Source organism: Mesocricetus auratus, unplaced genomic scaffold (assembly GCF_017639785.1).
Source record: "Mesocricetus auratus isolate SY011 unplaced genomic scaffold, BCM_Maur_2.0 Super-Scaffold_100019, whole genome shotgun sequence".
Classification (NCBI taxonomy): domain Eukaryota; kingdom Metazoa; phylum Chordata; class Mammalia; order Rodentia; family Cricetidae; genus Mesocricetus; species Mesocricetus auratus.
In genome coordinates, this window is record NW_024429200.1 from 27,774,629 (window position 1) to 27,788,204 (window position 13,576).

Below are 13,576 nucleotides of genomic sequence, written 5' to 3' on the forward strand. Positions count from 1 at the left end.
ATGAGTGTGGCCTACACAGGATCAAAGCAGCACAAATCAGGGAGCTGGTCACAAAGTCCCAACCCTAGCTTTCAACAACCGACAGTTGCTGAGGAGCTTTCAACAACCGATGGTTGCTGGGAGAAGGAGAGTCAGTTTTCTTCAGAGATATGTCTCCTGAAGGGCTATCATGCTTCAGTAGTTGGCCCTACAGTGTGATATCACTAAGTAGACTCACTCAGTGTGAACAATCCAGTACGTGGGAGGAAATGGTGGTGGGTGACATAGGGAAGGAATTGTGGAGACTGGAATAGAAGATGGATTTCATGAAAATAAATTATATGCATGTATGAAATCCTCAAACTACTTAAATAAAAGCTTCATTGTGAATCCTGGACAGTAATGACTGAGAGGTAAGAGAACTGAGAGACAACATCATGTCCAGTGAGATATACAGTGGAAAGTGCAGTATACACTCCAGAATCATCAAGGGATTCTCAGAAATTGCACCCAAGTTTCACCAAAATTAAGGTATGCTGTTTGCTGTTTGTATTGAATAATATGCCTAGAGGGGAAAATAAAATAAAAGCCTACCTAAGCAAAGCATGATGGTTGAACTGACTGATGTGAAGGTAACTTGAAACATGAGGAAGGTCACTTTATATATCTCTTTGGTTACACTGTAGCAAACAGAAACACATTCCTCAAGTCAGGAAGTCAATTACAGTGGTATTCTTGGCTCAGAATTACAATTGCTGCAGAATTATGCCTTTCTGACTGAGATGATTGGAAACTATTGGAGAAGGCATGACTTGTCACACTTGTTAACTATCAGCTGCAGTTTCTAACTTTCCTGTCGTTCCATAGGATACTGGACATAAATGAGAAAGAAAAGATAGCAGAGAGATGTGACAATAAAAGATAACCCCCTCGTCCTAAGAAACAGCCTAGTTCAATAGAAAAATGTCATCATAATTATTATTACTATTTAAATTATAAAATATTAACTGCCTTATCACACAATAATAATTTTCTACTCTACTTAGCATCTATTTATCTAGCCATTGATCATATTGCCTTATTGGATTATATGCAAAACTGCACATCTAGTAAAGAAGTATTTCAGAAATCAGAGTCACAAAGACAGAATGAGACCCTGTTGCCTCAGTTGTAATTCTAATGAACAACTTCTGCTAGTGAAGAAATCTAATTACTTAAGGTCTTACAAACTAATGGCTATAAATGCACTTCAATTGACTTTGGATTTTTTTTCTAATGATGAAAGGCGTTTCAAAGTAGTAGCTATTAACATGTTAGCACATTTCCAATTTACTACAAACTTTCTGTCTCACTTTTCAAATATGTGACCAAAGCAGTATACAGTACAGTGATGTCCCTATATCCCTAGGCTTCAACCAGAAAAAAATTAACTTGGATTTGTTAGTGTAGTAGCTGTCAGGAATGGCATAGTCAGTAACTTTCCTCCCCTGAACATCTAATATATAATGCTCATGATTTTTATAAATTCATCCAGGAGTATGGATATGACCTACGGCAAACAGCAGAAATATTTTCAATTGCTTACATGATATATTGCTTCATTCTGCTCCATGCAACTCAGGAGCAAATTTGTCACCAACTCAAAGAGTTCAGACTTGTTTCAGACTTCCCCCATTATTCCATTTTCTCACAGTCTGATTGCTTCTTCTTGTTCTTTATTAACAATAGTACTTTCCTTTTCTCTGGCATTTTGTTTATAGCATTTCATTCACTCATCAAATAGTAACTGAACGTTGTCTTAATTGCTTTTCTCTTCACTGTGACAAAATACCTGAAAAAGAACTTGAAGGGAAAAAATCACTTCTTTGTGCTCATGGTTTGAGAGATTTAAATCCATGTTCCTCGGTTCCATTGGTTGGGGGCTGGTGATGAGGCAGAATTCCATGGCAGAAAGAGAAAGTGCTGTCTAAATACAGTGGGCAGGAAGCAGAGAACTACAGACAGCATATATCCCCCAAAACATGCCTTTCCCAGGGTCACACAGTTCTTTAAGCCATCTTCTAAAATCCCCAGATCCTCCCAAAGTAGCACCACCTCCCATAGACTCATGTCTCTATGGGAGACATTTCCTATTCAAGCCACACATGCTGTCTGTTTAATAGCACCTTAAATTTTGGGCCAACGGGAGAGAGTGTTACATGAGGTTTGCTTGCTATAAAGCAAACAGCTCTTTACCGAAAGATCCACAGAAACGGCGTTGACTTTGAAGCACTTTGGTGACTCCTGTGTACTTCTACACATGCTCCGTCTTGTTGCCAGTACTCCCTCTTCCCATGTGGCCATCTTAAGAACTGGCATGGTCATTCCATTCTACCCTTTATATTTCCTATCTACTTCCAAAGTGGGCGGGGGGGGGGTAAAAGAAAGAGTAAGGTGGCTAGTTGTATAAAAAATACCTTCTCTGATAGATACAATAGCGTTTATAGACATATCTATAAGTTGATACATGGAAACACTGACACCTGCTATAGCTATCTACCACTGTTTGTAAATCAAGGGACTAAGGAGAGCAACATGATTTCATGATGCTCTTAACTGTGCGATACCATTATAAATGTAAATCTCACTTACAGCAAGATACTGCAGGGTAAAAATATTTTCAGTGGTATGCTGATTTCTATGCCTATACCTCTGACAATTAAAGAAGCCTCATTATTTAGGAATTCGTGTGTCTGTTTCTACGCTTGCGTTTTTCTTAACATTTCACCATAACAACTATGTCTTCTTTTCACTTCATTTATAATTAAGAGTTAATGGAAAATAGTCTAATTCATCTAATCATTTTTTTCACCCTCTTTTTATTTAAATTAGAAACAATCTTAATTTACATATCAACCCAATTCCCTCTCCCTCCCACCCTCCCATTCCCCCCACAGACCCCCTATCCCATCCCCCTTCTGCTGTTCAATCATTCATTTTACGGGGACTTAATGATGATACACTGTTGGTGGTCGTGTGTTTCCCAGGAGAGGAAGTGGACAGACACCTATGCAGAGATGCAATCTTTCCCATTCCTGTGGCCTGCGATGCTCCGTGCCCAAAGGACTGTGTGCTCAGTGCATGGTCCACATGGTCCTCCTGTTCACACACCTGCTCCGGGAAAACCACAGAAGGGAAACAGATCCGAGCTCGCTCCATTCTGGCCTATGCAGGTGAAGAAGGTAAGATCTCTTACTTCCCTTTCTTCTGAAAACTAATGACCATTTACTTTGTATAGCCTGTATAAGATGGCATTATATGAAAATGGGCTGACAGAAATCTAGCCATGGAAGACATTTACTATCTGCCCATGTGGCTTGACAGATTAATTAATTCTGAATAATTAACCTTGAAAATAGATCTAAATGAATAACAAAGGATTTTTAAAGAAATTTGTTTTTTTTCCATTCACCTAATAATTCATGTTCCTTCTACTCCAAAGTGTGCAACATAGGGGAAATTGAGAAATGGATTTTAAAAATCCAAGCACTCCTCTTTTTTCTGTTTCAGTAGTTAGTTTTAGCCATTCACAGTCTAAAATTGCCGTGTATGCATAACGAGGAAGTTTACTTTAAATTTTATCATGGCTATGACTTAGTTGAACACAGTGTGTATCCTCTACCACTTGTACTTATGAGCACAGGCCCTGAGATTCACAGAACTGAAACATGGACTCACCCTATGGGGTGAATAAGACATGGTTACCACAGATGACACCTCACCCACAAGCTTTATTGCCAAGGCAGCAATTGCTTCTGAGCTGCTCTCCAAATGCTAATTTGTCCTCTGTGTGACTGGGTGAGACAGTGTCAAAGTCTTGTATTTCTGGAAGATGACAGAGGAGTTGGAAAGCATGGGAGTCAAGTTGTTTCACACTGAGGCAATGCTATTTAGGGATTCAGGTGTGCCGCTGAAGCATCCCACAGTAAGTGACACTTCTCCTTATTCATATTTATGGAGGATAGATCACTATTTCTCTTTTTAGTAAGCAGACACAGCTATTAATCCCTAACATTAATTTATTTTGATTGATTTTAGGTCATTTGTGCATTTTTATTTTTTCAGGCATTTTGGTCATAGTATCTCATAATCTTATCTAGCAATATTTGCTATTATTTTACCTGACAATTATGCAGAGTAAATAATAACCTTGGCTTTAATACACAAGTGCAACATATTATATATAAAAGTTACCCTTAAGGAAATTTCGTAATTTTATAGAGACCTCAGATATTTCCCACTATAAATATAATTGTTTGCTTAAAAAATAGAAAACTTTTAGAAACAATACAAATTTTAGAGAAAAAAATAAACATTACTTTTCTGTGTTCTCAAAAATACCTCCAGGTGGAAGAGACTACCTTCAGACATCAAACTCTATCAGATCAGATTATGTCTTGGGTTTCATTAAAATTACATCTGTGGTCACCCTCCTCCTGTAAACCCATTATACTTGGCAGACATTTGCTGTGTGACTAGTAATGAGTGACTTTTCACCCCGAGTCACATAGCAAGGATTTTGCTGTGCTTGCAAATCTGCAGCAGATCATTACATCTATAGATGAGACACTTCACACTGAAAGGTCTTGAATGTTTTAAAGGCAGAAACTCATGGTTAGTATTTGATATATATCATCCACTTAATTTGAAAGGGTGGGTGTTCAATAATTTCTAATTAAGTCTAGTAGCTGCATCCTAATCCAGTCATCCTGGGAGGCTACAGATGTTTGTGTAGTATACCATAAAAGCATGTATACAAACCATGCAAAGTACAAAGCAGACTGAATGTCTGTAAGTGGATGTCTTACTGTCTTTCTCTGTCAATGACATTTACAAAACATAGTATAATTGTGTGAGACACTCAATGGAGAACTCATCTGCAAATAAATTTCTTAATACCTGTTATTTGGTAGATATGAAAACAACATTTTGTCATCAGGGAAATGAGACTATTATGATACTGAGCTTTAAAAGGGCTTTATTTTCTCTTTTGAGAGAACTACATCTATACGAAGTCATAAGCTATGCGTTCTTATCAGTGACATATTCAACAAATGTAGGAATTTTATTATTCTACAGAAATTGGAGCTTGGAATGTGTCATAGTATTTTTTAATGGAACCTCTGTGATAATTTTATAGGAAAACAAAAGATAAAAGTGATGTGTAGTATTTAGAGATAAGATTATACAATTTTCTAAATGAAAGAGAGAAAGGAAGAAAAAAGAAAGAAAAAAAGAAGAAAGAAAAAAGAAAAGAAAGGACAATGTGTATATGGCAGATGCATAGGTGTGGGGTTTCTGTAATATAGTAGGAAGTCAGCCATGCGTACTAGAGTTTGAACCAGACCTTTGTGCTCTATCTTCGAGCTATATCTCTAGTCTCAGATCTTGTTTTCTGATTCTATTTGACCAAAACTGTAACTGTTACTGAACTGTATAGGCTGTGGTGATACTTCATGATCTTACAAAAAAGCTTGCTTGAAGATCAGAAAAACAAAGCTAGCCATACTACTCAGCCAAAGAGGTCAGACAGTGGTGGCACACACCTTTAATCCCAACAGCCACACTATTTAGCCATAGAAGCTGGGTGGTGGTGGTGCACACCTTTAATCCCCAGCACTAGAGAGGAATATAAGGTGCATGGAGACAGGAGTGCAGTGTATTCAGTCTGCAGTCATGCTGAGGAAAGGATCGTCCCATCCTTGGTGAAGGTAAGAACTCTCTAGTTATTATTTGCTTTGCTTTTCTGATCTTCAGCTTGAACCCCAAAATTTGTCTCTGGATTTTTATTATTTGTGCTACAATAGTACAGAGGGTTATCTTGCCCCAAGTAATCTGAACATCACGACAAAATAGAAACTTTCAGAGGGAAAGTTAATGTTTCTTGACTTGTCAAGCAGCACCTCTAGCTTTAATAGATTATGTTCAGAAAAAGGAGAAAAATATATAGTAAAATGTTAATAAATGTAGCTATACCGTGATGGCAAGGGACCTAACCTTTAGCAATTTATTTCTAGTTATTAATGTGAATAAGGGTTTAAAAGGGGGAATAGTTGTGACACATCAAGAGATACACACAATTTAATCTTTGACCTGACTGTAATTTGGTTTATAGTGTTCCAGGTCTGCTATGGCAAGATCCTGGAAAATTCTTGATTTTGTAAATCACCACCACCACCACGTTCCAGAGATGACTTTTATTCTTGTGGCAGCCTACTTCCTGCCATACAATAATTGCTTCCAGTTAAGGAGAGACAGTCCTGTTACTAGGTGTTCTATCTGCAGAATATCACGCTGTAGGAAGGGAGCTGGAGAGATGCTTCAGTAGTTAAGAGCACTTGATGCTCTTCTAGAGAATCACACTTTAGCTCCTATATCCAGGTTGGGCAGTTCACAAAACTCTGGCTTTAGTGAACCTGAAACCCACCCTGGCTTCTCAGGAACCAACAAATACTGTGGTATGCATACACACAGGCACACACATATAAATACAAATAGAGATGTTTTTAAAAGAAATAAATCTACCTTCGTTTAGTGATTCAAGTAATTGAGAGCATAGGAGCAGCTCAGAACTTCATCTCCTGGACTTTCTGCAATAACAACATGGAATTACTTCTTTTTTATTTTTTTATTTAAATTAAAAACAAGCTTGTTTTACATGTCAATCCCAGTTTCTTCTCCCTCCTCTCCTCCCCTGCCCTTTCTGCTCCCCAGGGAGGGTGAGACCTTCCATGGGGGATCTACAAAATTTGTCATATCATTTACAGCAGGGCCTAGGCCCTCTCCCTTGTGTCTAGGCTGAGAGAGTAACCCTCTATGTGGAATGGGCTCCCAAAGTCCATTCATAAACTAGGGATAAATACTGATCCACTACCAGGCCCCATAGTTCTGAGACACCTTGCCAGAAATTCATTCATAGAATTCTACTCTGGAAAGTTGCTATATAATTGTAAAATAATGAATGCCAAATCTTCAGAACTGCCTATAAAAACTAAGGAAGTACAGAAGAAATATTTCCAATTAAAGGAGACCAACAATGAACAAGATGTCTAAATGTGATGCTCGACTCTGAATTAAATCCTGTGCAATGAGGTTTAGGGGATAGTTGCATGTTTGGATGGGGCAAGGAGTATTGGATGTGCTTACTTACTTACATGCAGGAAATACACACAAAATTGTTCAGAGTGATGATCCTCATTCATCAACATCTCACAGATGATCCATGAAAATAATTGTTGACTATGTGATACAATTATGAAGGTGGCTCAAAAAATTTAAAAGAAATTATTTGTGTATCTTTTCTTCTCATACAATCTTAGGTATCACCATACTGCCTAGTATCAGCAATACACAAAAAAAATATACAAAATAATTCATGCTGAAATTTCATTAGGAAACCAAATCATAATTGGAAGCACCTAGGGTTTATCAAGGCATGAACACTGGAGAAGGTTGACTAGAACTTTTGAGTCAAACCAGGTGGAGACAAGAGGTTGCTAGAGAAAGCTCCATAGGAAAGTATTTGCCATGCAAAAATGAGGACCAAAACCCATGTAAGAAGGATCTAGGTGTTATGGAGTGTGCTAGAAACCCCAGAACTAGGACAGCAGAGACAGAAGGATGTTTGTGACCTACTAGCCAGCCAGTAGCAGCACCTAATCAGTAAGCCCTAGTCTCAGGGAGAGAGATCATCACATACACAAGGCAGACATGAACAACACCTGGGGTTGACCCAGAATTTCACACATGCATGCACCTGCACAGACATGAATAGACAAAAACACATGTATACACATGGAAAGGGACATGAGCCTTTCTTGGAGTCAGATTTTTAGTTCTTGCTTTCTATTTGTATGAAATCAATAACTTTAGCATTGAATGACTTTTAAACAAGCATCTTTATGATAGTATGTAAATTAGGGTTGGTCCCAAACCTACTTTAAATTTATGTTGCCAAGTTGCAAAAGAAACCTTTCAATAGTTGAATTTGTCTTGTATTTAATATAAGTAGTGGTGTGCTGAATTTGAACCAAATATAAGCATTAATATTAAATTTTCAATGTATTCCATTTTTGATTACCTGTTCAGGTTTTCCACAAACTTCATTTATAAAGGTAAGAATGGTGCCCTAGTACCCTCACAGAGGGAAAAATGAAAAGACATATGTTGTTGCAGAGTTCATAGTGACCTGATATAACTTCATTAGCCAAGTGTCAGCGTGCTGTCATATCTGCCGAGCACAGAGAATAGATGCAGATTGAAATAGAATTATGCCAATTTTCTCAAATAATTAGAAGCCTTTGGAATCATATTTTTCAGAGAAAAACTTGGAAGAAGTAATAGTTCTATTTTAATATGTTCATGGTGTACAGTTTAGTGATTTTGATTATTAGAGCCACGAAGCAGCTGTGTTTCTTAGAGAATTCAAAGACCCACAGATACTGAATATCACTCGATGTTTAAGTAGATAGTAGCACTTCCCCATCTTCCTGCTTCTGAGGATTTGTGTAGGCTGCACAATAAGAACGCATCTTCCTATTTCTGCTAATGCTCTTTTTGATTCAGTTCTCCCAAGCGCTTGTCATGCCCTGGACAGGACTTCATCCCAATCAGATTCTACCATGAGAGGATTTGGGCAACAACAACCAATAGTAGAAACACAGTGTCAACTCTTCCTATCCTACACCATACCCATTTCCTTATTTTCGTGTCCCTGTACTCTCTCCTGAAAACTATACACTGTGAGTTAACACATCACCTCAGTATACTAGTCACCCAGCGACACCTAGATGAATTCTTTTGCACTCATTTTTACTTATGCTTAGATAAAATTATCTCTTCTTTCTCATCTCAGAAACTTGCTACTTAAAATCCTAGCTCTTCTTAGTTCATTCCAGTGCCTCAGCCCATGTGTCCAAAACACAATAAATCTTACTTCTGTTAATCATATTAAACTACATACCTCTCAAAATAATTCTGACATTCCACATAGAATTTTCTGCATGTGCATGTTTGTCTTAGTCACTCTACCCCTCCTGTTTTCATTACCATATTACAATATCTTTGAGTGTAGTGAACTATTTCTAATCCTTCTGGTTTCCCTTGAGCACCCCAAAAAGATACTGTACATCACACTCCATAGACAGGTATACAGTTATCATTTTGAATATATTATACATATATATATATATAATCCCAAATACAATTTTCCCTCCCAATCCCTCCCCAAACCTTCCTTTGTTCCCACCCCCCAAATTGACTTCTCTTACTTTCTGTTTAGGAAAGGAAGTGTCTCCCATGAGTATCAATAAAGCATGGCATATAAAGTTGGAGTGAGACTAAGCACATTCCCACATTCCCATGCTTTAAAGCTGAACAAGGTGACCCAGTATGAATGGCAGGGTCCCAAGAGCAGGCAAAAGAGTCAGAGACAGCTCCTGTTGTCACCAGAAACAACAATTCCCTGATTCTCACCATATGCTTTCTAACAAAGCTTCTGCAAGACTGATGTGTACAGAAAAAGTCATGTTTCATATCATATGTTTTGATTTTTTTGTATTTACAGAATATATGTGTGTGGTATATGCACATGTGTATTTGTGTGGGAGTATGAGCCTGTGCACAAACTGGAGGCCTGAAAAGGATGTCAAGTGGTCTGCATTATTACTATGTGATACACTTCAGATGGTCAAGCCCTAGCAATCCTCCAGTCTCTGTTTCTGACCTCACAGTGCTGAAGTTGCCAATCATGCAGCTACACCCAGGATTTTAAATGAGCCCTGGGGCTTTGAATTCAGGTCATCTTGTTTGCAGCAAGTCCCATTATCTATTGAGTCATCTCAATAGCCCAATGGATCTTGTCTTTATGTAGCAATCTCACCTAATAGTTGGCCCATTTCATGTGTACATAAATGTTTAATTCTTTCTTTTTGTTTAAAATAGATCTTTTTCTCACATAACATATCCTAATTATAGTTTCTCCCCATTTAACTCCTCCTAGCTCTCCAACACCTTCTCTCTGAAGGTTTACTTATATAACAGAAGTTTTATCAGGTCCTTCAAACTCTTTCCTGTTGCTGAAATAATATAAAAAATACTTACAGTTTTAGTGTAAAGCCTATATCTGTACATGTAAGAAGACATTTTAAAATTCACTTATTACTAATTTTGTCAGAGTTCACATTTTATAATTTCTCCATGACAACAGAAATACTCCCAAAGGTCCAAAATTAGGTTTTCTCATAGATAATAGATACTTTTAACATTATATTTATCAATTTTTCTAACATAAAATTATTTCCCAAACAACATAGTAATGCTGCAGTGACAGATTACATCGAACCTTACTTTCAAAATTGCAATGCTGTAATAATTAAGACCACACTAGGGCTTATTAGTGGAAGGACCTACATCAGATCCAAACTGCTGATGTGGCTTGAATGTGGATTAGGGAGAAATAATAAATAGCCTTTACGTCTATAAACTTAACAGCTTTCTTGCAGTTCCTCAACATGTTATGCTGATGTTGTTCAAGTGTCAAAAGCAATTCTGAGTTTTAAAATCAGTTTTAATATGATATTATACATACAATAAAAATGGTGTAGGTACAGAAATTTAGCATTTTATCAGCAAATTTGGTTGTAAATGTAAAGGACCTGTTAAATAATTATATATAATCATATATGCATATATATGTATATATGTGTATATAGATATGTATACATATATATCTATATAAGTATATATGTATATATACATATATATTGCTATGGATTTGTTAAGTTTGGATACATCTAGCACCTGGAGGAAGGTACTCTAGGCATGTTTACTTATTTCTCCCCAATACAATTAGCATGTTTTAAAAATTAGGTGTATTCAAATCCTAAAAGTCCATGCAAGGGTTTTCAGGGTCATCCAGCTGTATCATAGGAGACAGGATATTAAGTATGACAGATGCCCTTACTTTCATGAAGGGGCTAATGAAAATGTTCGGGACAGGTCATTTTGATGTTAGAACCACATTCAACAATGCAGAAACGATTCTAAATTGTTATTAACAAACTGCCTATTGATTAACTGCTGATCAGAAGGAAGTCTGAAAGTATCCATAATCCCTGGAGATCATCTCTGGTGTTGCCACTGGAATCAAATCATCAGTGACATGAGTGATGAATCTCTCTAATCCCTGCCCTTTATTTTCACAACTGGTGAAAAAAAGAACGTGATCTTCCTACATTCCTCATTAGTACACTGGTCACATCATTTAAGATGCTTGGGTTTGTACATTTATTCGCTTGACAGTTGTGAACACATATTAAGACCCTGCCTATAAAGTTCACATAATCAGGCTGCCAAAAAAAATGAATCCAGAGTGTTAACCCTCACATCACAGTTTACCTGTTAGAGATATGTCTCTCTTACCACTTAATATCTCCATCTTATTGCTTTGTACCTTGGATGCATTTCTGAAACATAGCAGCTAAACAGAAGTTATAACATAGTTGCCATTACCTATAGTGATAGAGAGCATTGTTGTTCTGGCTGAAATAACAGTCCCAGATATGCAAGAGGGAAACAATAAAAATCAGCTAAAGACCATTTGAGGAAACAATAAATCCTAGTTGCTTGCTTAAGAGTTTTATATTTTATTTTATTTTATTTTTGGTTTTACGAGACAGGGTTTCTCTGTATTGTTTAGGAGGCTGTCGGTGCAGCCTAGCCTCGAACTCACAGAGATCCGCCTGTCTCTGCCTCCCAAGTGCTGGGATTAAAGGCGTGCGCCACCACCGCCCGGCTGCTTAAGACTATTTGGTGATACTAGGAAGAGCACAAACTTTGGTGTGAATGAGTTCAAAGGGACTAAAAAGATTTGGATTCTGAGTAGAGAAATTTAAAATTATCTTTTCTTGTAATTTTTGCAAACTGTTTTTCTTTGGAACACATAATGATGGTGCCATTACACAGCCAATGACATCATAGATTTGAACAAATATTAACACTCCATTGTTTTCTCAATAATACTCTAGTAGATCCTGAACTTTCATCCAATTTTAACATCCTTGCTTGTAATCACCCTAAACTCGAATGCATTAAAGTAAGCACTATTTAAATTCCTGGATTAAGACTTTCAATTTAAAAGATGGCAACAGAAAACACATTCAGACGTTTTCATCCAAAGTGTGAAGTTGTCTGTTGCTTGCAGTTAACAATACAGTGGGCTTCCTTGCACTTGATGCTGGCTTCTCCTTAAGGTCCCAAATTATCTGCAATATGTAGTATGTGTACTCTATGCTTTATAGTCTCACCTAGAACACGGAAAAGAATGATTTGGCTCTCTTTTCAGTTTGCTGGTAACATACCATGTGTTCAGTACATGGTCAGCCTCATCGGTATTAGCACTTCAAGCTCCTAGGAAGAGAGAACAATGAATTTCCTTTAGGCTCTCTGTCTAATCTGTTATCATTGTCCATTTTTGTAGGTGGAATCCGCTGTCCAAACAGCAGTGCTTTGCAAGAGGTGCGCAGCTGCAATGAGCATCCATGCACTGTGTACCACTGGCAAACTGGTCCATGGGGTCAGTGTATAGAGGACACATCAGTGTCATCCTTCAATACGACTACAACATGGAATGGGGAAGCTTCGTGCTCTGTGGGCATGCAGACACGGAAAGTCATCTGTGTGCGAGTCAATGTGGGCCAAGTGGGACCCAAGAAGTAAGGACCTTTAGAATATCTGCAGTAAATCCTGTGTTCAGTCATGCAGAAGATTGGCTTGGGCTTTGCTTGCTTCATTAAATGGGGTCCTTTGATGATTGTCATTCCTGTCCCCAAGAGAAGATTTGTTTGTTTTTAGTGTCAGTTGCTGATAAAGCTGTAACTACTTCTGAGTCTTGTACCTGGGGCCCATAAATTCTGTAGAAACCTTTCTAATTTTTCAATTCTATTGTAGCATAGTCTACTTTTATTAAGCTGTTGAGGAAGAGAAAGAAGTCTTGCTCTAGGCTTGACTGATCAATAATGACAGTATACAAAGTCCTAGCAGTGGAGGTTATCCATGACCTCCTATATATCCCTAGGCTTAGAGGCTGACAATCTATTTAATTGAATAGAAGCAATCTATGATCTGCCTTCCATTTTCCCCAGAAAATAATATATCATTAGTAAGAAGGCCAAACTTATATTTTTCAGTGATAAAACGAGTAACCACTTACTTCCAACAGAGAGACCGGCGATAAGATGGCTGTTATAATAAAGTAAAAAACCACATCAGATTCGTATGGGTCGAGAAAATGGTGACGACAAGGGAAACAATTTGCTAGTGGGAAAGACAAATGGACGCTTGAGGTGTTAAGGGTATCTTGTGAAAATTATAAGTGAATCCAAGTAATGTCATGAAGGGAAAAATCAATTTTTAGAGAAAAATTAGTTATTTTTCTATAACAAACATATTATACTCTTTTGAGTGGGAACATCCCTATTTATATTTTGAAACAAAATAACTTTTTTACTGACTCAAATGTTTTAGCCATATTGAATGTTGGAAGCACAACTAACATGTT

At 37.4% G+C, this 13,576-nt stretch overlaps 1 protein-coding gene across 2 annotated transcripts in view; it reads left to right on the forward strand.

Annotated features, from left to right (window-relative positions):
* Positions 1–13,576, forward strand: part of Thsd7a (thrombospondin type 1 domain containing 7A) — a 407,489-nt gene that overhangs the window by 307,783 nt on the left and 86,130 nt on the right. For both annotated transcript variants that reach the window (XR_005869715.1, XM_005080956.4), the window contains exons 7-8: positions 3,006–3,200; positions 12,497–12,731. Coding sequence is in view for 1 of the 2 variants with exons in the window: in XM_005080956.4 (XP_005081013.2) it covers positions 3,006–3,200; positions 12,497–12,731 (430 nt within the window). In the remaining variant the exon portion in view is untranslated. The remainder of the gene's footprint in view (positions 1–3,005; positions 3,201–12,496; positions 12,732–13,576) is intronic.